Genomic DNA, 24,229 nt, shown 5'->3' with positions numbered 1-24,229 from the left:
AAGGCCCTTTCTCAGGTTGCCACCAATCTGTTGGAATATATGTTGCAATGTCTGACATTCAGTCATTATGGGATTAATGTATTTACTCCCTGTGCTATTGTTTATATTGACCTGGAAGAGAACCTGGCACAGAGCCAATAGCCTGGAAGTCCGGAGAAACTAAGATGTGTTTGTAAACTTATTGGTCAATAGGTCAGGTGATTTTCTTTCAGGGTCAAGAAGACAGACGAAGAATCCCCATTGCTATTATCTCTTTGTTTGTACTCGTGGTCAGTTTCAAAGTAGTCATTTCCATATTCCTGGGAGAATCCTTTGGGTAGATGCACTACTTCGACTTTGCCCAAAGTCCAACACAGGTGTTCTGAACCTCCTGCTTAAACTACTTAGTGTTGCAGCATCAAGAAACATGATAAATAAATAAAGTGCTGCACAATCTACAACGTGTTTGGAAGTTAATCTGATATTTGAATAATTTGGAGGCTTCCAACTGAAGCAACCCTTCCCAGCTTATGTTTGTACTCAGGGAGTAATTCTAAGGCCCAATTTTCTCCCATTAAAAAAGTTGGTATCTAGCCATAATCCTCCAACAAGACCAGGGTTGCAGAGGCAGGCAATGGCAAACCACCTCTGTTAGATTCTTGCCATGAAAAAACACCACCAGTGGTTGCCGTAAGTCAGCTATGACTTGAAGGCACTCTCCACTCCATCTAGCCATAAATAGACTGATAATTAGAAATTTAAAAAGACAAGGCCAAAGATGAGTATATCTTATTTTCATAAGCATCTAGTTTTCAGCATTTTCTGCCTACAGGGGCAGTATGTTGGGACCCCTTTGCTTGCCTTGTAGTGTTTCCACCACAATACCACAATGGAGCCTGAAGTTGGGTGGGTAAATAGAAAAGGACAACTGTCCTATTAAGTACAATCGAGGTTTTCAATCTTCTTCAGGGGCACCAGAACCAAAGAGTTTTGCCATGGATCCGTGGTGGGATGGTGACTGGAGGATCTGTCCAACATGATCTTGTCTTTTATACAGATCTGCATCACATCTGTTAGGCATGCTCCATAAATAAGGAAAAGGTATGGACCTTCCATCCATGGACCAAAAGAAAGTCCTTGAAGCATACCTCAAAGCTGGAGAGCCTTAACTCAAATCTGAACTGTGCCCATACCCCTTTCTACTTTCTGGGGAATGGTAGCATATAGCATTGGATACAGGTCTGGAAGTACATATACTATCTTGGAACTAGGCACGGTAGAAAAGGAAATCATAGATGGAGCTAAGGTAAAGCAATGAGGCAGAGTCCTCGGAACTAGCGCCATGGACTTAGAAGACAGTCTGGACTTTTGTGAAGTCTTGGAAGGAGATCCTATGCTTTGAATCAGATGCCACTGCATTCAGATCCAAATGATTTGACTTTTGCTTAGCTTTTTTAAGCAGGAGGTTCAGAACACCTGTGTTGGACTTTGGGCAAAGTCGAAGGTTCCCCCACAGTGATTGGAACTGAGGATGGATCCAGAGGAACGGAGGTTGCCTGAGGTCAGTATTTGGGAGAGGCTGGTGGAACAGGAAACGGGGAACCCTTCTGAGCAGGGCAGACGGGGCATTCGCCCAGAGTGTTGTTTTCCATCTTGATGCTCTTATCATGCCTGATCTTCGGCATAAATTGATGGCAAACTTTACACTTTGCCACATCATGCCTCTTTCCCTAACTTAACAAAATGGGTGATTGTCTGTGGCATCTTGGCTCCATCAGTGCATTTTTTAAAGAGAGCTGTTTGAGCTATGGCAAAGGCAATCAGAGGAGGCTGAAAGCTGAGAGACAGAACCTGGGGAAAAAACCATCCTTGTGGGGCTATTGAACTTTTTACCCCTAAATACTGAAGTATCCAAAAAAATCTCCAATTTTTACTAGAAAGATGATATACTCAGCAAAAACTTGTACAAAACTACAAGAGAACTAAAATAAAGTGTCTATTCTTATAGCAGCAGAGAGAGACCTGAGGCGAAATGCTCCCTCTTTCTCTCTGTGAGCTAGAAAAAAGGTGGGAAAGTTAGGCATGCCACTGGTTTGGGGAGTGCCCAGGTTTCTTTAGAGCTCTAGACATTTCTCTTGTGGCAGGCCTGCACATGTGTGCAGTACCCATGTGGGACTGCACTGTGACCACAACCATGAATAAGTTCTTACTGGATCACCCCTCGTTGTGGAATAACCACTGAGTAGGACTCTAAAGGCTAAGCTAAGGCTTAAGTGCATACGTAATAAATTTATTCCTAGGAATTCCAATCTAATTTAGAAAAAAGATTTGGAATACATTAGCTACATTCTGTGAATCCTAAGCCAAAAGCAGAACCAATTGGAAATCTTCTATAACTTCAGTTTTTTTTAAAGTTCCTGCAACACAAATTTGCAGGATAACAACAAGGAACACTGAAGGATCTGAAACTAAAAAGCACAAGATTTGGTTGGAAACATCAGGGGTTTCCAGGCTCTTTTGTAACTTGAGTTACATTTTTGTAGTATTTATATTGAACTGATACAGTTTACCAACCCACAATGCACTAATTTATTATGAGTCAGGGCCAGTTAAAATCATAAGACAGAGCTAAAAATTAACTGAAGCGACTGGATTGTTATTTTTGCCCTTCTAGTTTCCGTTTATTAAGGGCTTCTTTTAACCTCATGCCAGGAAGTGTCTTAAGAACTACTTGTGTCATTAGTTTCTCTGCCTCAGTAATGCCTGCTCTGATCAGCCGTGACTCTCCACAGTCTTGGGCGTGGAAGGCTCCTTTCTGACACCTGCTGCTTGAGAACCCAGAACTGTCAACATGCAAAACATGCCTTCTACCACTAAGCCACTGCTCCGTCCCATGTCATAAATTAAGTCCCAGACAACCTCGGATTTATGACAAGGGAGATGGCATATAGTAACCTGTGCACCACTTTATATGCTACAGCAACAGAGCCATGTGGAACCATCTGGTAGAAAACTACAGTGGCAAACATACCTATGTTCCTCCACAGCAACTTCACTCATCTGAACAGGGTCTCCTGCAGGTGCCACCCTGCACATGGGCAAAATCAACAGCAGCCCGTACACGGGCTTTCTCTGTGGTGGCCCCTACCCTGTGGAACAGCATGCCTGAGGAGGTCAGGAGAGGCTCCACTCTCCTGGCTTTCCCCGAACGATGCAAAACCAAATTATTCACAAAGGCTTTTGTATTGTACGGAAGGGGTCTCAGATGTTCTGCTAATGATTTAGGGACCATAGACATCACCCACAGACTTCACCACTACATTGCCTTACATATTCTCTGTTGCTTTAAATATGTGCTCCTATGTCAGTTCTAGAATTGCTTATGTTCTGTTTCAGCATTTCTTCAACTCTGTATTGGATTCTTGCTAATGTTATGTCTTTGTAAACTTGTGTTTATTTACCCTACGGCATTGTTTATGAAATTGTCCTTGATACTGACTGTACTACTCTCACACTGTGTAATCTGCCTTGAGTCTCAGTGAGAAAGGCGGACCATAAATGACATAAATAAATAAATACCATGCCACACCATGACCATATAACATTTTCAAGGTAAAAATCAGCGGGTGTTAGGACATGATTAATTGTACAATGTTATATTCAGACTGCCCTAAAAGAGCCTTTTGAATACTAAGATCAGGGGGAGGGGGAATCCAGGTTTAAAATTGTGCTGGTTATATTAGAACTAAATCTAGACTTAGAAGGGAAGTCAGGGAGATTAAGAATATTACAAAGTTCTGTTGTTTGCCATTGATTATTCATACAGTTTCACCCTGGACTTACAAAGCACTGCTATAGGAAATGCACAGTAGAATAACACAGAAGTGGGAAAATACAGCAAAATAAAATTACTTCTTTAATAAACTAATTATTAGAATTATATAAGAAACATATCCACATTCCAGCTTTGGAATGGTTCTGGTCAGACATTCTAATTTTGATTGTTATATAATGTTAAAAGATGTCATAAATAACAAAATATATTTAAAAATTCATAACTTTATAGAGATGTGGCTGATTTCCAGTCTTTGATGTATGAAAGATTTTGCTATCTCCAAGTTGTTCTATGATAGCCTGATGACATATGAAATTAGCAAAAATCTACCTGGTGTCTAATTACAGAACCAGCATGGTTAAAGAGTTGGAGTAACATCTAGGCAACCCAAGTATGAATTTCCCTCTGGCCCTCTGGTTACTGAGTGACCTTGGGCCAGTTACTCTCTTGGCATAATCTACCTTGCAGGGTTGTTATGAAGATAAAATGCAGGAGAATAAAGTTTTAAACTGCTTTGTGCTCCTGTACAGAAATAGCTGAATGAAATACATGGTCAATATTACATCCACTTGGATGTAATATATTTGTATTTTAGGACCTGCTCCTTTTTGGTTTTGCTACATCTAACATATAGCTGACACAAGTGATGACTTGGACCTCTGTCATGTTTGAGGTAGAAAGATCATGGAAATGTGTGTATGGGTTATGACCACACACATAACTTACTTGCAACACACTTTATTTCAAATGGGTCTGTGAGGAATACAGGTCTACTGGCACCAGTTGTTCCCTGATGGTAGACAGCTAGTAAGGTATTTGATGACAGCAGCAATCCCTGCTTGAATATAATCTTTTAAGATGAGAGTCTGATAGCAAAAATATGCCAATTTCAAGAGACTCGAATGCATTTGAATGGGAAATAGTTAAGGTATATCTTAATGCCTCCTTAACTGCTGCAAGTTGATTCATAGTAGAACAAGAATTTATAGCAAAATTGTACAATTTTTAAACAATACTGATGCTGTAGTTCAAACTACAGAAGTCTCACTGGAATCAGAGGGATTTTTGTGTGAGTTTATGATCAGGACTACACTGTAGTCATAGTAAAGAAGCAAAGGAGAGTTGAAAAGGCATTTCGCAATCTTTGACACAATTTCCCTTTCTACGGTGACTTTGGGGCATGCTGTCCTCTTGACTCATTCTACACAAGTTTAGTCTTGCTCAGTCTAAAAATGAAAAAAGCATATCACTATCAGGCTCCCTATGGGTCACACTGGTTTTGAAGTTTTACTTTCATAATACCTGTTGACTGATGCCGTGTTGTGTAGTATTCCTGTAAAATTATTTTAAACCTGGCCTCAGGAACATTTCAATTCACCTTGCAAAATAACATTCCTCTATTATCATTTGAGGGAATGGTCTACCACCCAGCCTTCTCTGTACGGTTTGTTAGAAAAGTATGATAGAGATGTAGGCTTGGGAGATATGATTATTTCAAGCCTCAGTCTTCACCCCCATCTCTGCTACATGAAAAGGGAACATAGTAAAACTATCTCATGCCAACATCAACAGTGAAAGCACATGGGAGGAAATAATAGCCCCAGAAAAAGCGCTAGGACTGAATGACAGTAAGCCAAAGCAAAAGTAGAGTCAATGTCACGGTCTGTTCTCGGTAATCTGATAGCTTTCACTAATTCGCTGTCCTTTTAACTCCTCCTCTATGTAAGGTTCAGTCCTTATGTCACCTTTGTTACATTTCCTACAAGACCCTTTCGGTGTACATTGATCTAATGTTCATCAACAGGGGAAATAATATATGCAGAACACAACACAGCCTGGAGCCTCTGAGATCGCAGAAGGCAGCCTTAGGAAGTTCTGCTTTGCCTTTTTCTCCCCTAGAGAGGCAGGAGAACTTTTAATGTAAACAGCTACAACCAAGTTAGAATATTTAAATGATTTATTGCCTCTTCTACTTGGAATTAGTTCTATTTATTTCAATGTCCATTCATACATGCAAGAGAAAAAAGTGGCAGATCACTGACATGGTAGAATGGACTGAACTAATCTACTGGTGGAGGATCCCATTTTGGAATGTTTCTGGATGTTAAAACTCTCCTGCAAACAGACAATCAGCCCATTAAAGAAATTGTGAAGGACAGAACCTCTGTGGGGTACAGCTCTTTGATTCGCATGGAGCATTGTAAGCAGAGGTATATTCAAAGCCAGAACCCTCTCTTGAGCCTGATATGGTACAATCTATTCTACCACCTAAGGGCTTTGTCACGTTATTCTCCTGCATGTGTGAAGCAAGCCTTTGTATCGGCTCACTCCTTCCTTTTTCCTCTATACAGTATTTTTCTACACTTTAAACATTCAGCAGGCAAGTACATAATGAGCCGTCCTACTGGAATACAGCCACCTAAATACAAGAACTCACGTACTGCAACATTCAACATGCTAACGTGCTCGAGACTGTGTCAAGATTTCCACTATAAAACACACAGAGGTTTCCTAGAAATGTAGAAAACAAATAAAAAAGTTTAGGCAGAAACTTAGCACAAATTGTGCTTAAAATAGAATTTTAAAATTATAAGCATGGAAACAATTTGAGTGGATGTGGAGCCTTCCCGAGTTTTCTAGTGAAAAAAAAAATCAAGACCGCAGTCATGGCTCTAAGCAGTTGAGGGAGAGATGAGGGTAGCAGGGAATGGAGACAAATGAAGCTGTGCAAACCACTTAAAACATGGTTGAAGTTAGGGATTCTGGTAAAAGTGCTGTCCTAAACAGAGTTATACCCTTCTAAGCTTATTGACATCAACTGACTTAGAATGGTGTGACTGTGCTTCCGCCTGCAGTGTAGGTCAAAGGGCTACTGTAGAGCATTGCAGCCAAAGAAAGAGAAGGTACCACGGCAAGGAAGAATGGCTGGAGACATTAAGACAACTCTGGGCTGCCAACAGCAGCAATGCAGAAGTGGAAATTAAAGATAATAAGAAAAGGGCTGAAAAAGAGAGTGGGGCAAGGCCCTCGAACACTTTAGAGGTAAAGATGAGGAATTGTGCTGGATAGAAAAAGGGTTGGGAAGCCCAAGAAAAAGTTCTGAAGAGCATCATGTGGCCTTGGATCCCAGAGTGAGTAACTCACAAATGGAAGATATTTCCATCAACATAATGGGACTGGCTCACGTCTCTCCTCTTTCTGCTGTCCAAAAGATCTCCCCTCCCCAAATGCTGCTGACTGGATACAGGGGACCTTCAGAATGAGGGTGTATTTGGGGCTCTGCAACAGGAACTACAAGAAACTGTGCTTCCCCTTCCTTTAGTGGAAATTTACGGTGGGAACCAAGTCACAGTTTAAGTGATTAATGAAGTGGATGAATTTAGGTAGAGGGGAGGGACTGAGGTGTGATGGAAGAAGGCTTGCACAAAAGAGGATGCAGTAGTCAGGTGAAAAACATAAATCCTGAGGCAGGCCATTCCATAAGGCGGGACACAGAATGTGCATATACCCATTTGCCCATTTGCAGGGTGGCACCTACGGAAGGCCCTGTCCAGATGACTGAAGCTACCGTGGCAGCGTATAGGGAAAGGAAGTCCCAAAGACATGAGCAGCCCAAGGCTATGAAGGGCTTTGTATGTGAAAGCTATGACAGTAGTCAAGCCTCAATGTTACCATGCCGTGGATTCAGGTGGCCAGATCAGCTGTGTCAAGGTAAGAGACCAACTTCCAACTTCCAAGCTAGAGCGAGTATGTAAAAGGCATTTTCCGCAGCTGCATTAACTTGCCTTTCTAGCACCAGTGCTGGATCCAATATACCCCTGGGTCCTCTAAGTCTTTAAGGGTCAGCTGAACTACATTGAAAGTGGGGGGGGGACAACGTCCCTTATGATCTCTACCTTCTCAATCAGCTGTGTGACCATGCTGTCTTCTTGGGGGGGGGCTGCTGTTGAACAGTAATGCACGAGTAGAAACAGCACAAATAAACGGCAATAAATGTAGAAAGTCAAATCAATATATAATAGCTATAATGGAGCAGAACACTCCTACAAATGAAAGAATCACAATTACAATTAAGAAAGTAATGAAAATGAATCCTTAATAGGAAGGCATTCAACAGGTGTAATAAATTGCAGAGATGCGGCAAAATATCATGCAGGAAGACATCCCTCAGGTAAACTTCCAAAGGTCTTTACCATACTTACCTTTGTATATTAATTACTTTGTACATTGTAATTGTGATTCTTTGACTTGTAGGAGTGTTTTGCCCTGTTATAGCCATTATATATTGATTTGACTTTCTACATTTATTGCCATTTGTGCTTTTCCTACTCACGTGTTTTTCACCCCAGCACTGTTTGCTTTGAGTGGGTACCTCTCTTTTTTGCAGCTGAACAGTAATGAGCAACCGAGCGTGGGTGAGTCATGCAAATTATGTGGTATCAAGTCATCCGGTGGTTGCTTCCAGTGCCGCAATGAGTCCTCCCTCAAAGGCCAAAACAGCACTAGAAAAGGCTCTGCCCCCTCCCCTGCCCTTTCCTGATAGAAACCAATCCTGGAATACTGACCTATTACTTGGTTGCCTAGCAACAGCCACTGAAGACATCTGGTTAAAGCTACAGGAGCTCTTTTCATCATTTTGGAGTTTTTAAAAACCCCAATGTATTTTTTTGAAAGATTTTGGATTTTTCTGCAATGCTGGGGCATTTTTCAGGCATGCAGGAAGATCTGTCTTGTCTGTTCATTGTTCCAGTCTCCAGATTTAAATATCTGCAGATCAGAGCCACTTCACTGTTATTATGTAAGATATGAGGAGTCAAAGAAAAAAGTGAAAGTCAAAGATAAAGCCAAGCCTGCATGCCTCGTCAACCAAATGGCCTTGGTGGTGAGTATGGCAGTCAGTCCAGAGTCCCAGGCCAAGTGAAGAGGTTTGGGAGAGATGGCAGGAAGCTGCTGGAGTAGTAAATATTGAATGAAAGTGCAATGGAATCCAAGAAAAAAGGTTCTCAAAGCCTTGAAGAGAGTTGAATGGAGGACAGGGAACAATATACTGTAACAAGAAGGAGAGGAAAGGGGGCAGTAGAGACATATGGAATTACTCTCAACGTGAGAAAGGAAAAAAAACATTCCAAAGAAGGGACTGCTGATCTATGTACAGTTTAATTGGTGTCCTGGCACAGAAGCAGGATTCAAAAGGCACGGCTAAAAAACTCACCAGTTGGCAAGCCTTACAAACTATTGCAATCTGTTCTCTCTCAAAAGCTTAGGGCAGGTAACATTTGAAAAGCTAGGATGGGGATATAAAATAAACATGGCACAAAATAAAATATGATCAAATTAAAATAGTTCCCTGTTGACAGCCTCTGGCTCGTTAATGCTAGCCCAGACAGGTATTTTAATGGTAAAATGCTTATGCTCAAGCTGTTATGAAGCTGCAGACGATAAGTTTAATTGTTAAATAAAATAGAGCCTCTCTTATAATCCTGGTCCTCTTGAGAAGCCTGATACTTGATTGATAGGACTTGATTTTGTGGGTCTGTATGATAGTTCACTCCTCTACCTAAGCAACATCTTCCTCTTCTTTTTATCCCTGTCAGTAATGCAATGTGCCATACCATAAGATATGCAGAGACTTGCTGGCTAGTCTCAGGTAATGTCAACTGCTGCTGCTGTTCTCTTTCCACTGTTATGACTTTTGGCTAAGGTTGTTGAAGACTTCTATTGGCCAGATGCAAACTCTTTAATTTTGGGTACATTCGTTCCCTATTCCTGTCTTCAGTCCACTTCACAAACTCAGGCTCCTACACAAACAATAAGTTTCATGGAGCAGCAATGCGTGTGAATATTATAACCATGTAAGTGTGACCAAACTGACACTCAGCTGAGGTGTGTGTGTCTTTGCTGAACAGGTGCAAGAGATGCATACAACTGACCCCCTCCAACCATGTTGATATACCAGATACAAAAATACATACTACAGACATGTGTAATCATACGATCAAAGGTGCTTCCTCATTTTCTACCATTCAGTTCTACAAACGCATGCAAAGTCTGAAACTTTGGATACAAAATCCATGAGTATCACAATACAGGAGATCAGTGACTGAATCTCCCAGCTTGTTTGTATTTAAATCCATGTATCTACATTGTATGTATAAATATGATAAATGCAGATGAGCATGTTACCCTCCCATACCATTTTTCCTATTCTATACTTCCAGTCCCCAGAGTGGCTGTTATATGTTCTTATTCCACCACCACCCCAATCTTACAGTTGCTCCAGGGAGGGGGTGTTACAGTGGGATAATGGCATAGAGCAAGAGGTAATAACCTTTCCCAATGCCACCATTTCAATCACATTTTGACACACACCAACCTACCCTTACAATTCCATTTCACTAGAAACAAAAAGTTAAAAGAAGCACTCAAGGATCTCCCATGTATCATATTATTTCACAGTCACTGAAGCACTGGCAAGGAGTCTTTTTGACATGTTTGCGTAGGCAATTCTAGCCCAAAGATTTCAAATCCCTCCATGGCAAGCTTTTCATAGAGTGCAAATCCCCCATCTTCCAACTCATTTCCTTTAACGGGCATTTAGTGTATATCAAACATTAAATGAAGGCTTGGAACCAATCATGAACAAGTAGAGACATAAACAGATTTAGCGCAGTTCTTCTTGTACAAGATCTTGCGCAAAACCTAGCGCTTTCCTCTCTCTATATTATAACGCACAAAAAATTAGTTGCACAAGGAAATCTACTGCAGTCTTTTTGTTGCGTTTCGGCTTACACAAGAACTCTGTCACAAGAGGAAATTTTATTCTGGAATCCAGCCCAATAGCTGGGAGTACCAAAGATATAAACAGTTGGACTACTGATATTCATCGGTTGAAAATAAGAAGCTATTATTACGATCAATTCAAGCTGAATTAATTCCCCATCCATATTTTAAGAACGAAACTGCTCACACCCAGATCTTCCACGTGATTCACAGCCTTCTTAAAAATAGCTTATACACTTCCCAATGATGTTCAAACAACAGCCTGCCCAGTCTCTTTTGTCTTTTAAGAAGCAATTACTGATCTAATTATATGGATCCGTTGCTCGCTGGACCCTTTGAAGACGATGACTTATTCTTTTCTGAAGTCTGGTTTCCAAATGTTTACAAAATGCTGCTTCCCCACAAAAGAATGGTAAACAGTAGAGGACATGAAAACTCAGATTTCAAGAGGAATTTTTGAATCAGAAGGTGGATTATCTAGGTCTCCTGGTCTGATTATTTGTAGAAAGACTAAACCCTTTGGCCCTAGTTGTGCTTGGCCCTCAAGTGACCTGTTAGTTATATATACCCCTGCAAATACAAGGCTTAGAATATAGACTCAAAAGAAGAGATGCAGCATTCATTCTATAAGCCTTGCCTTTATTTGCATTGCCTTATATAATGCCCTGGTCACAACTAGAGATGGGCACGAACAGCAATACGAACAAAAAAAAAGCCACAAACAGCCCAATCTGCTGTTCGAGAAAAAGCTGTTCGTGAGGCTCCATTCTAAACGAACAGGTGGTCATTGCAAGCCTCGTTCATTGCTGTTCGTCAAGCCAGACTGTCTGGCACCTGCAATCAATTCCCTTGGCAGCTTAGGAAGGAATTCTCTGAACTCTGTCTGAACTCCTGCTGTTGTCCTGGAAACCCCAATCTAAGCCCAATTTAGCTTGATAGGCAGGTCTTCCTATCGAGTGTGGAGCTCCAAATTTGTTACAACAAGGGAGCAAAGACCAGGGGTGGGGGGCACCCAGCTCTGGCTTTGCAGACAGTGGAGAGGGAGAGAGACAGCTGCTGTTGGCATTTTGATAGAGTGCATTGGAGCTTGAATTTTCTGTGTGTGTGGTGGGATAGGGATCTACTCTTTCAAGTTCCAGGGCTGCTGCCAGGCTCTGAGCCAAGCTATTATTTATTATTGGTACCTTTCCTGCTGCCTGCTCAGGTAAGGTTTCTGGGAGTGGTGTGGTGGGGATCTACCCCTTTAAGTTCCAGGGCTGCTGCCAGGCTCTGGGGCCAAGCTATTATTTATTATTGGTACCTTTCCTGGTGCCTGCTCAGGTCAGGTTTCTGGGAGTGGTGCAGTAGGGATCTTGACCAAACTTGGATGATGGCTGGAAGAGAGCCTGCTGGCCCCCACGAACAGCCAACTACGAACATGTTCGTAAACAGGGCCATGTTCATAAGTGTTCATGAGTCCCTGTTCGTGGATGGCAACAAACAGCGAACATCATGCTTGGGTTTTTTTCTGTTCGTGCCCATCTCTAGTCACAACCTAAGAAACTGGAGAGAAACATAAACAACTGGTGCAGTTTTTAATTCTTCCTCATAAAAAATTCCAGAAAGAGATTGAAATACGCACATACACACAAAAAAAGAATCAAAATAATGAAATAAAAGATGATCGGATCTGACAAAAAGAGTACCGTGTTCCAAGTACACATGAAAAAGCCTTTGTGAATTATTTGCAGTTCTTAGAAATAGTATCAAAAAACAAAATTTGTCAGCAAACTTTGGGGCTTCAGCCTAAATGCGAAGCAATATTTTTGTAATTCTGTCTGCTGCCAGGATACATGAACAATCTGCTGAAACTGTTTCCAAGATCAGTAGCAGAACCTTGTGCATCAGAGCCCAGGAACATTAGCAGCAGCATACATCTGGGCAACACTCCAGATGTGGTCATCTTACCCTTACAGACCATCAGTGAACTCAGTAGGGCGTCATCTCAAGCTTGCTGATTTTCTAGCCAAAACAGAGTTTGTGTACAGAGGTATATTTTTGAAATCTTAGATACAGGGCGGGTTGCTTTCCATCTCTGGAAAGTTGCAATCTTCAGAAATGAGTGTTTCATAGGTACAAATATGCTTTTTAAAGTTGGGTGGGTGGGTCAACACCCACAAGTGGATCATGTCCTAATCAAAAGTTATAGTTGCACCAACAACATCTCTTTCTTCTTAATGTTTCAATTAAAAAAAAAGTAAAAATATGGGACAGAGAAGGAACAGAGCAAGGGAAAGAAAGAGGCAGACAAAAAATTTAAAAGTGGATCTTATGTTGTAAGTTAAGATTAAAAGTGGTTCCTAACAAGTCTGCTGACTTAAATAAACAACTTGTGGTACAGTAAGAAATCCCCTTAATTGGCACAAGTATCTACACAGCAGAGTGCAAAAACAAGGAGTCTGGTTTTTGCACTCAATGTTCAGGATAACAATGTTCAGGATAACAATGTTCAGGATAACAATGTTATCCTGAACAGAGATACACCCTTTTAAGTCCAGTGAATGTAATGGGCTTTAAATAGTATAACTCTGCTTAGGATGGAACTGTTGGGCATTAATATGCTGCAAAACTATTTATTTTTGCTGCAACGTGCTAATACAGCTATCCCACTGTAATAAATAGAGTGTGAATCTTCTAATTCTGTACTTTCCCAGCCAGATTTGTGTGTTTTTTATCAGTGTCATTAGGGACAGTACATGTTTCCTTCATCCATTTAGCAGAGACGGCTGTGTGCCCTCCTCTCTTATGCTGACGGATCATACACCAGGGAGAACCAATGGGGTAATGCCCATTTATTACATGGAGTTTTTCCTCCAGTGTTACTCTGTTGAGGAATGTAAAAGATCACGTAACATGGGCCCTCCCTTTCCCACTGATGAATGTGGAACAGCAGCACATTCTTCTTTATATTAGGGAAGACTCAAAGCATTTGTCTCTTGACTTGGAGGCGGCTCACAAGGGTGAAGTTCTAAGAAAAATACATATTGAGTTAATTTAAGGCTCCTTTGACTCTTGGAAAAAAGTTTTTCTTTGGGAGCAGTACAAAAGAGGAATGTCATTAGCTAGGGAAAACAATGTCTTACAGAACCCCAGGAAGTTGTAGGTGGGGAGAGAATGAGATCTCTCTGGATAGTTATTTCCCTACCTTCTTTAAATGATGCCATTAAGAAGTCTTCTCATCAAAGATGAACAAGACTTGTTTCTTCTCCAACAAATCCCACTTTTCAGTCAGGGTGGTCCACCCAGAGATTCACAGAACCAAGAGGATTCCAAGACTTCTTTGGGAGAGATTTTCCCCACCAATCTTCACAGCTACTCAGTCAACACTCAATGGATGACTTGTGCAAGAGCTTGTATGTTAGAACTTGACTTCTCTCCCCTCCCACTAATGGCATTTCAGAGAAATTAAAGCTTATGAAGTAGGCATATTGATGCATCTAAAGGTCATCCCAACTTCTCCTTCACTATATATGGTGAAGCTGTTCTAAGTGGTGACATACCTCAGAGAGTGAACCATTCAATTATCTGCTGCAATTAGTTTTCTACCTGCTGTGCATACAACTTTATATGTAAAACTAGACAGAGGTGTCTACTTTAAAGACAGAACCAAACGTTTTTGTTTTACTAAGTTATTTTACTTCATGTATACTTCCTGTTAGTCCCCAATAAACTGCTTACATCATTCATCATTTTATCCACACAACAATCCTGTAAGGTAGGTTAGGCTGCATGTGTGTGACTGGCACAAGATCATCAACCAAGCTTCCATGGCAACATAGGTGCTCTTCTTCTGTTCACATGTTGGCTCAGCTAGACATGCCCAAAAATGCAGGAGGTGTGTCTTGAGGACAGATACCTGGAAGATGATATTCCCTAGGGTACACCAAGGCACAGCACCTCAGACATTTCAAAGACATTGTCCAACACATGGGTGGAGGGGGAATTCACCCACCCATGCATTGGTTGTCTGACCAGGGGACAGCTTGCCTATCTAAGCAGGCTAAGCCTAGTAGTACAGCTGAAAGCATGAACAGCAGCATCAGTAAAGGCAGTAGCAAGGTGTGGGAGGGAGGAGAGTAAGAGAAGGAGAAAGACAATGAGCCAACGAGAGGAGGAACAAAAGTAATTTGTTATTGTTTACCAGCTTCATAAGAAACCTACAACAATACAATTTTCTTGGCCACTTCTTGTAATATTGGCCTTTAACGACCTTCGTATCATTGGGCTTGCATTTCTCATTAGACCTCACTTTTGGACACCCTTCTTTAAGTTCAGATCTTATTCAAGAGTTCTCCTTCAGGTCCCCCCTTCGTTGCAGCAGGTGCTGTTGTCTGTTTTGGTGCCTGCCTTGATTCTGTGGATTAACCTCTTTCAGAAGGGATGGGTTTCTTTCTCTCCTTCAGTTTGGGAAATTATGTAAAGCTTATCCTTTTTCTAAGACATTTGGCTAGATTCAAGACTGGTCCAAGTACAAAGAGGCTGATTTTATGCTAGTTGTTTCTAATACCAATCTGTTGCAGTAGGTTGTTTATTTTATGATGTATCTGGGATTTTTAAAGCTTGCTAGCCACCATCAGAAAATCTGGAGAGGTAGGACCCAAATGTTTTAAATACTACATCATTCTATAGATAATGGTATTCTGGAGAAATTGCTATAAGATCCAGTGAGTGTTAAGAGTAATGGCACTTCTTATGTTCCAGAGGGTGGTGGTAGATACATGTGTTCTCTCCAGGCCTTCCTTATGGAAATACTATGCATATAACCTTTGGTCTTCCTGCAGTTTCTATTACTACAAACATAACCTGAAATGCTATAACCTTTGAATGGTCTTTATTTGCCATTTTCTTATTTTTTAAAATCTTTTGTTACAGAACACTTTATCAGCTTCCACTTTGAAATTTAAATCTGATTACCTCTGTAATATTTACAAAAATAAGGATCTGAAGATAATTCGTTTGTTCATCTAAAATGAACTGCTTTGGCTGCCAAAAGGGAGACACATTTGTCTCCAAATGAATCCAAACAACTTTGTTACAGTACTTTAAGTGTACAGCAAAATGGATCATATTCTGCCCTCTGACAGAAAATTGAGAACTGAACATTTTTGCCAGCGGTAAAAGGGACCACATTCTTGGTAATGACACACAGCATTATTTTCAATATAATATAAAGTACTGAGAGAGGGGGATGGTGTGTCAGCACTAAGAGTTTTACTGTGCTATCTTTTCCAAACAGAAACATAATAGGATATTGGTCAGCCCAATATCAAATGATATTGTGCTTTAGGACATATGAAGTCATAACATGAGCTTATAAAATGCAGTCTGCAGGAGAATAACAGTATTATCCTAAGAAGTGTTACCTCCATCTAAGTCAATTGAAGTCAATGGACATACAGTGAAATCTAAGCAGTTACTCCAGTTTAAGCCCACTGATTTCAATGAGCTTAGACTGGAGTAACTCTGCTTAGGATTTCCCTGCTAGAAAGGTATTAACTCTGCTGAGGATAGGACTGTAAACTACTCTGACAGGTCTAACTTTCCAGACAATGTGAGAAAGATCTAGAAAAGAAAACCTTGAAGAGAATACTCCATCATTCACATAACACTAGGTTATCAATGGAGTTTGTTTCTGCTTCATCACACCTACCTGCAATCCCTTGTAGTAGCCCACAGACATTAAAAATACTTTTCTTCATAACGCTCTGTACACACATGGTGAAGACAGATACTAATGCGACAGCACAAAGTATCAAGATTCCCACGGCTAGGAAAATAGCAGTAGCCTGCCAGAAGCCACTGGCAATCTCGCTGAAGTTCTCCGCATAGGGGCCACACTGTGTGTCTCGTCTGGAATACGGCACATGCTGGATTCTGGTGCAACGTTCATAGATCCCCAAGGTTGGACGATACGGTTCCAGTGATCCTCCTGTGCCATTGTCTCTGCTGTGAGAGCTGCCAAGTTTTGCCTTGCCAATCAACCAATCAGCACTCATGAAGGCTATGAGCTCTGCGAAAGCCACAACAATACTCAGGAGTGTCCACAGCATTGAGCGGCAAGTGACAATGACATGACACATATTGCTGTCCAGTGCTTGTGGCTGGTGCAGCTCAGAGCCTGAAATCCAAGGTAAAAAGGAAGTGTAAAAAAAAAAAGATTTAAAAGATCTCTGAAAGAGCCTGAATCTGCTCAGCTGTTCATCAGAAGAAATGAGATGGTTTGTTCTCAACAGAAGTTAACCAGACAATGTTTCCCAGTCATTTGTTCTCCAAACATACTCTTTCTTTTTCTCTTCTTTGGTTGCAGAGCACTGATGTATGCATGTCTGTGTTAATATTCATACTGGCACATGACGTTATAATAGTGTGTGGGAGGCTACAGAGGACAGCCTACTGACTTGACATCACATACCTAAGAGAGAGAAAAGAAGAAGGAAAAGGAGGAATGTTAGCAGGGAAAGAAAAAAAAGAATGTTTAACTCTACCCCCACAGTTTTTGAGAACAATCCAAGTTTTTTTCAAGCGAAGATCTAAATCAACATCTAATAGTTCTAACATGAGCTTGTCAGATGCCGTCTGCTGGAGACTTTCCAGGACTTTAAACCTCAGCCAGGTTATCAATCCCCTGCAGCAGCACAGTACTTACAGTATCAGTTCTGCACCACCCAACTTAGCACTTGTTTGTCAAAAGCTTTATAAGTTTCACAGAAACTCTTAACCACACCCATCCATTCAAACTCTTGCTTGAAAAATGCCGGCAGTCATTGTGGTAATAAATGTAAAACACACTGCACAAAAGCAGCAACTTTGAAGACCGAGGTAAAAGGTAACCAGAACATCACACTGTGTCTTTAACAAAGTCACACATTACCCATAATTTTAATTGTGTGTAATTATGTATTGGCAGGGAAGCATTAACTGTGATAATACTGAAACAATAAGGCCTGATACACATGAACAAGTCAGTCCGTTTTCTTGAGAGAGCATGAGATCTTTCTTTCTCATGCTGAAACTTCGCAGATCACTTTCCATAATATGCCTGGGAATCATATGTAAACCACTCCTTGGATGAAGAATAAAATAAAAGACATAATAAAAGACATCAGATGTGTGGTAGCGGCTGCATAAAACAACACAATGCAGAAGGTGTAACAGATCATTAATGCTCAGTGGCTCACCGCAGTGCCTACAAACCACTTGAAATGCAATGAGATTTAGAGGACGGATGGTCCGTGCCTTTGAAGAGGGGAATAGGCCACTGTTAATTTATATTGGATGATAGGTTTTCGTTAACATTTTATTAAGGGGATGCTTGGTGTGTTTTTTTAATTTAAAAAGGCAATAAAATGCCCCAACCCCTGGTTGCACTCAAAATGCATAAGGGAGAGCTAGTTCAGTTCCCAACTTGACTTCTGGCAGGAATTAAAAGGCAAACCATGATACTGTCAAGCAGACTGATGGGCATGTGGTGCAAACACACCCTCTGTAAACAACATAGGCTGAAAGATAACACGTTGGTTTGCCAAAACAGCGAATCCTCTCAGCAGGACTGAATTCAATAATAAACCGGAAGGAAGGAAGGAACTGTAATAATAGTTTCTTTTAACGTCGCCCATGCTGTAAAGGAGGTGAAGAGTTTAACAGCAATTCTTGCTTAGGAAGCAGTACAATTAATATTTTTAAAATGAGGTCAAAACTAGTTTGTTAGATCAGAACAGAAACATGAATGCAGCTTCAGAACTTCATTTTGAGGAGAAGATTTGAGCAGAATAATGAAGAACAGTGACTGACATACAGCTCCTTTAGTGCAATGAAACTATCCACAGATAAAAAGGAGACAGCAAAGGGTATATTTATTCTACAAGTCTTGGAGAATCATCTGAAAGGAAAAGTAGTAAAAGCATGACTCATTTACCAAGTGCAGTTCAGTGACAGCAAGGAATGTACCTGAAAATAGAGCCAGAAGTATATGTTACTCTAAGTGCCAGCTTACTCCCTAGATTTCAGAAACTAAAGTTTTAGACAGGAGCTGATTTCGCATTCGGCCTTTTCTGCACATTCACAGCCTGTTTCGCGTCGCATGTCATTATGCTTTTCACTTTTCTGGGACTGTCATGTGATGCACATCCGGAGTTTGTCTTGTTTCCTGCGCGGTATCTCGCTGTGGAGATACGGTGATTTGTTTTTATTTCTGCTGCCCAGTCGTGGCTGCCCCAGGCTTTGGGTGTGTGAATGGTTTTGGTATCTGCCCCCCCCCTTTCCCTTGCCTGTTGAGCATTGATTGGTCAGACTCATCTAAACACTCCCACCATCCACTTCCTGGTTGTTTGGGGTTGTTGGTTTTTTTGGTCACCAATAAACAGCAGCGTTTAAAAATTGTAAAAGCTGGTCAAATTTCCGCCAAGCACCGACTGCTCCTTTTTCGTTTGTTGGGTAACTAATAAACAACAGAGATTAAACGTTGTCTTGCTCAATTGCCACCTAGCAGCGAATGCTACATTTTGCGGTCTTGCAGCTTTAAAAGAGTACACTCGCTGTTCCATGCCTCCCCTTGCGTTTTTTTTTGGGGGGGGGGGTCACTGCTAAACAGCAGCATTTCAGCGTTGTTTTGTAAAATTAAAAACAAGTATAATTTCGGTGCAGCAGGGAACGCTACATTTCTCTGGTGTCACAGCATTTAAAACTAAACTTGCTGTTCCATGCTCCTCCTTGGCTTTTCCCTTAGGCTGGCTTTTTTTGAATCTATGCTTGAGGACCAACGTTTAAGCACTGTTCTCTACATGACTATAAGTAATAGCGTGAGACAGTTGTATAATTGCACACAGAATATTTTCAGTGAATAAAACTGGCTCATTTACATGAGATGCATGTTAAAAATGGCGAACGCACAATGCACTTGTATCAGCATGCTCAGCCAGTTCAGGGATCATGTGACCGAATCACACCAATGGGGCACTGTAAATCCGGTGGCCGTCTACTCAGAACAGCAGCGCAATATCAAAACATGCTGTGCTTCACAGGGGCAATGGACATGAAGATGAAAATGCGAATGGAGACGGTGGGGCATTGTAAGCTTACAGTTGCAACGTGACAGCTTTACAACTCATGCACAAACTTTAAAAAAAATTAACTCACGAAGTGCGCAGCAGAAAAGGAGACAGTGGTTGAATGTAAAACGAAAAGAAGAACGCTAAACTGGAATGGAGCTGCGTAGTGTAAAACCCTAGGGTGCACAGTCAAAACCACTGCGAACGGGATGAAAACATGGAAAGAGCGATGTTTTCTGTGAATGAGAAATCAGCCTAAGAGTCAGATTCTCTCTACAGACTGCAAAGAATAGGGTGTGGAAGGTATACAAATTCCATAATATCCTGGAGGCTGGGTACACAATGCTGCCACCACCTGAATCTAGCACCCAGGAGCAGCATGCACGTAGAACTCCCTCCCATCCCTCCTATATCACAACCATGTTAAGGCAGTTTCCTTAATATTCCTTAACAAGGAATGGTAGAGCCATTATGCCTTCTGGAAAGGGCATCCCATGGCCCAAGCCCAGGCCAGCCCTTCCATGCAGATTACTGTTGCTCAGGCTTCACTTTACTTCACAACCACTCCTACATGCTGACTGTCCTATCATACTACCATCTATAACAGGCCTTCCTATATTCCCCGTTAAACTGAAGAGATCTAAGGTGAACGCATCTGGTGGCAGCAAACCCTTTTGGGAAGCAGCAATCACACTTAGGGCAAAATGCCACAGGTGGGGTTAGCAGTGGAATTCACATCCCAAAGGGAGGGTGCTCTTGTTCTATGTCTGGGTACAGAACACTTGAAGCTGTGTGTGAATGGAAATAAAAGAAGTGTTGATTGTGAACAGAACCTTCCTGAGGTAAAGTTTTCAGGTAATGTAAGGAGGAGCTAAACTAAAGGTCCAAAGGCAAAGGTTTAAGGTTAAAATAAACAGCAAACCATTACAATATCTAATTATGGGGTGCAGCTGAAGCCATGCTGAGGAATGGAAATCCATGCAGATACAGTGTTTGTCAGGTTTTTTATTATTTTTTTCCTGGGGGCACCCTTAGGGGTGCAAGGCTTTAAACATTTTTTTTTAAGTAACATGTTTTTGTTCCTGTGAAAGTAAAAAATATAGAAAGATTATGTTAGAACTGTTTATCCAAAACCTAGTAGTCTATAAAGAACTGCAGAGGGAAAGAGTTATTTTTTTATTTTGTTTTATTTATGCCCCAGCTTTTTCTATGACGGAGACCTAAAGTGTCTTACTTCATTCCCCTCTTCTCCCTTTTATTCACACAACAACACTGTGGGGAAGGTTAGACTGAGAGAGTGTGAATGGTCCCAGGTCACCCAGCAAGCTTCCATGGCAGAGTGGGGAATTTGAACTTGGGATTGCCAGATTCTAGTTTGGCACTCTAACCACAATATTCATTGGCTCCCTGAATCACTGAGAAATTTACTCCTTTTTTAAAAAAAATTTTTTAATAAATTTTTATTTTAATTACTAACATCAAAACTACAAACAGAAAAAGGAAAAAGGAAACAAGGGGGGAGGGAAAAAACAACATAAGAACAGACTACAACTACAAGTATTGAATTCCCTTCATAATATATATATTTAAAGTTAAACTTTCTAATATGCTATTAGATTGGTAGATCTTATAAGATACGAACTACAGTCAGGATCAGGTCTTCTTCCCCCCCCCCCCCTGCGTCTCGGTCTCAGTTCTCTTTGAACAGCTACAGTAGCTGCGCTCACTCCCTCCTCCCCACTCCCCCCTTCAGATTCTGGATCTTCTTCTTGCTCGAACTCTTGATGATTAAGCACAAAATCCCTCAGCTGTACTTCCGATATTATCTTGTAGGCTTGGTCTTTATATCTAAACCAGATGCCTTCCGGAAATAACCATTTGTATTTTATATCACGCTTTCTCAGAAGAGCTGCAAACCTTTTGTATTTGAATCTTCTTTTCTGAGCTAGAAATGGAACGTCCTTCAATATCTTAGCCTTGTTGCCAAGAAAGTCCAAGTCCACGTTAGTCGAATTATATAAAATGGTGTCCCGAGTCTTCTTAGATGAAAAGTCAATAATAATCTCGCGAGGCAGCTGACGCTTAGTTGCATATTTTGAAGATGTCCGATGGACTTCCAGAATATCGCTTTTTAACTCTTCTTTAGTTGCCTTTGTGAATGACGCCAAAAGTTCCAACACCAGATCCTTTAAATTTTCACTTTCCTCCTCCTTCACATTCTGTAAATGCAATACTGTCTGAGCACAATCCACTTGTAATCCTATCAATTGATTCTCCAAAAGCTTTACTTCTTTGTTTGTAGCTCTCATGAGCGTTGCATTTTCACGAGCAGATTTCTCTGCCTTGAGCACTACATCTTTAGTGGTTTTCACTTCGTTTTCAACTGAACCAACCCTTTGTCCGATTTCATTTAGCCTATCAACAAAGGGCTTCATAGCTTCAATGACCGACCGTTTAACCACCTCTTCAAGAGCCTTCCCCTGCAACGCAGCCGAAACCGATTTGCCCACAGCAGGGCTCTGCTTTTTCGTCGCCATCTTAGGGAGGGGGGAGTCCACCAACTAAGTTCCAAAACTCAATGAAGGGGAAGATATCCGAACCTTCTTAAGCTTCAACTCCCACCAATCCTTCGCATACGCTTAAAGTAACAGAAGGGATCCGCTTACTTACAGGCTTTCACCTTAAATCTGCTTGTTGCCGTTCTCCATGGCCCGGCAGCACGCGATGTGCTGCGCAAGTCTGCCAGCCTCCATAGGAGCAGACGGGCTATTTACCCCCTGGATCGACTTCAGGGGGCTCTTCCTGCAACGCTCCGGACCCTGACCCCCTACCTGGGAGTCCTGGGGGTTAACCCTCGCAGGTCAACCACCCGGTCAGGCTGCTCGGTCGCTTTCTCCCGGACCTGCGGAGAGAAGCATCCGACATGGCCGGGAAAACGAAACCGAATCGAGAAATTTACTCCTGAACCAAATCTTCTCTTGTAAGATACTCAAGGCAGCTTCATTGGGCCATGGGAAAGGGTAGGGGGGCATATAAATGTTTTAATCAATCAGTAACTAAAATATAAGCTTATGGGCTGGGCAGGCCATTTCTCCTCATCCACCACAGCTTTCTTCCACCTCCTCCTCCAACTAATGTTCAGCATGATTACCTCTCATCAAGCTATATTTGGAGAGAGCAGGCCCTTTTAATATTAATAATTCATAACAGTATTTGCATTACTATTTAGCTTTGTAGTAAACCATTAAATTAAATAAATAACCATTATTAAATTTGAACTCTGCTGGTTCAAATCCCACAACTGCCATGAGCTCAGTAGGTGGCCTTGGGTGATAATAGTAATAACATTAAGTTGTCCTGCCTTTCTTAACACTCACTCAGAGCAGTTTACAAAGTATGTTATTATCTCCACAACAATCAGCCTGTAAGGTGGGTGGGGCTGAGAGAGCTCTGAAAGAGCAGCTCCTGTCACTGTGAGCCCCAGTTGTATTGTGGAGATAATAACCAGGGCTCATTTCGAGGGGGAACGCACCGGAACGCAGTTCAAGTAGTTCCCCCAAGTCAGGCGGCCCAGCCCACCTGACTTTAAAACATTTGGGGCCATTTAGGCCTCGATTGGGGCCAAAACAGCCACAATTGGGGCCGAAAGGGCCAGGATTGGGTCAATGGTGGGCAGGGGAATTGTTCCAAGCTTGGCACCAACCCGATCCTGGCCCTTTTGGCCCCAATCCGGGCCGCAATGGACCTAAAATGGCCATTTTGGGCCCGGATCGGGTTGGTGCCGGGCGGGGGAAGCTTCCCACGCCTGGCACAGACATGGTCCTGGCCATTTTGGCACCGATCCTGGCCGAAATGGGCCCAAAATGGCCATTTTGGGCAACTTTGGGCCCGGATCTAGGCCGAAACAGCTCAGACCCAGTCAGTGCTGGGCAGGGAAGGGTTCCCTCGCTCGGCTCTGACCAGATCCAGCCCTTTTCGGCCCCAATCCTGGCCCAAAAGGCCCAAAATGGCCACTTTCGGCCATTTGGGCCATTTTCTGTTGGGATTGGGGCCAGAACGGCCGGGATCTGGTTGGTGTCAGGTGGGGGAACCCTCCCCTGCCCTGCACTGATCTGTTCCAGGCTGTTTCCGCTGTGATTCGGGCCCAAACGGCTATTTTTGGCAGAGATCAGGAACAAAAACCAAAGGATTGGGTGGGTGCCTGGGGGGGGACCCCTCTCCTGCCTGGCACCGACCCAATCTGGGACATTTTGGGCCTGATCTAGGCTCAGGCCTATTTTGGCCTGGGCTGGGGGCAAAATGGCCCTGATCAGGCCACTGCCAGGTGGGGGAACACTCCCCCGTCTGGCAGCAGCCGAATCCTGGCCATTTTGGCCCGATCAAGGGGCATGGCATATGCTAATGAGTTATGCTAATGAGTTCCTGCAGTTCTTTTTCTACAAAATGACCCCTGATAATAACACTGACTTTGTTCACCGCTCTGAATGGGGCACTAATCTGTCTAGAAGGGCAGTATATAAGCACACTGTTGTTTGTTATTATTATTATT

The 24,229-nt window shown here is 42.0% G+C and overlaps 1 protein-coding gene across 1 annotated transcript in view; it reads right to left on the bottom strand.

Annotated features, from left to right (window-relative positions):
• The window catches only part of LHFPL2 (LHFPL tetraspan subfamily member 2), a 146,773-nt gene that overhangs the window by 9,009 nt on the left and 113,535 nt on the right, over positions 1-24,229 (bottom strand). The window contains exon 2 of the mRNA XM_054987520.1: positions 16,284-17,045. Within this exon, the coding sequence (XP_054843495.1) occupies positions 16,284-16,713 (430 nt within the window). The 5' untranslated portion in view covers positions 16,714-17,045. The remainder of the gene's footprint in view (positions 1-16,283; positions 17,046-24,229) is intronic.

This window comes from Eublepharis macularius, chromosome 8 (assembly GCF_028583425.1).
Source record: "Eublepharis macularius isolate TG4126 chromosome 8, MPM_Emac_v1.0, whole genome shotgun sequence".
Taxonomy (NCBI): Eukaryota; Metazoa; Chordata; class Lepidosauria; order Squamata; family Eublepharidae; genus Eublepharis; species Eublepharis macularius.
Note: the sequence above shows the minus strand (reverse complement) of the source record. Positions and strands in the feature narration are given on the sequence as shown.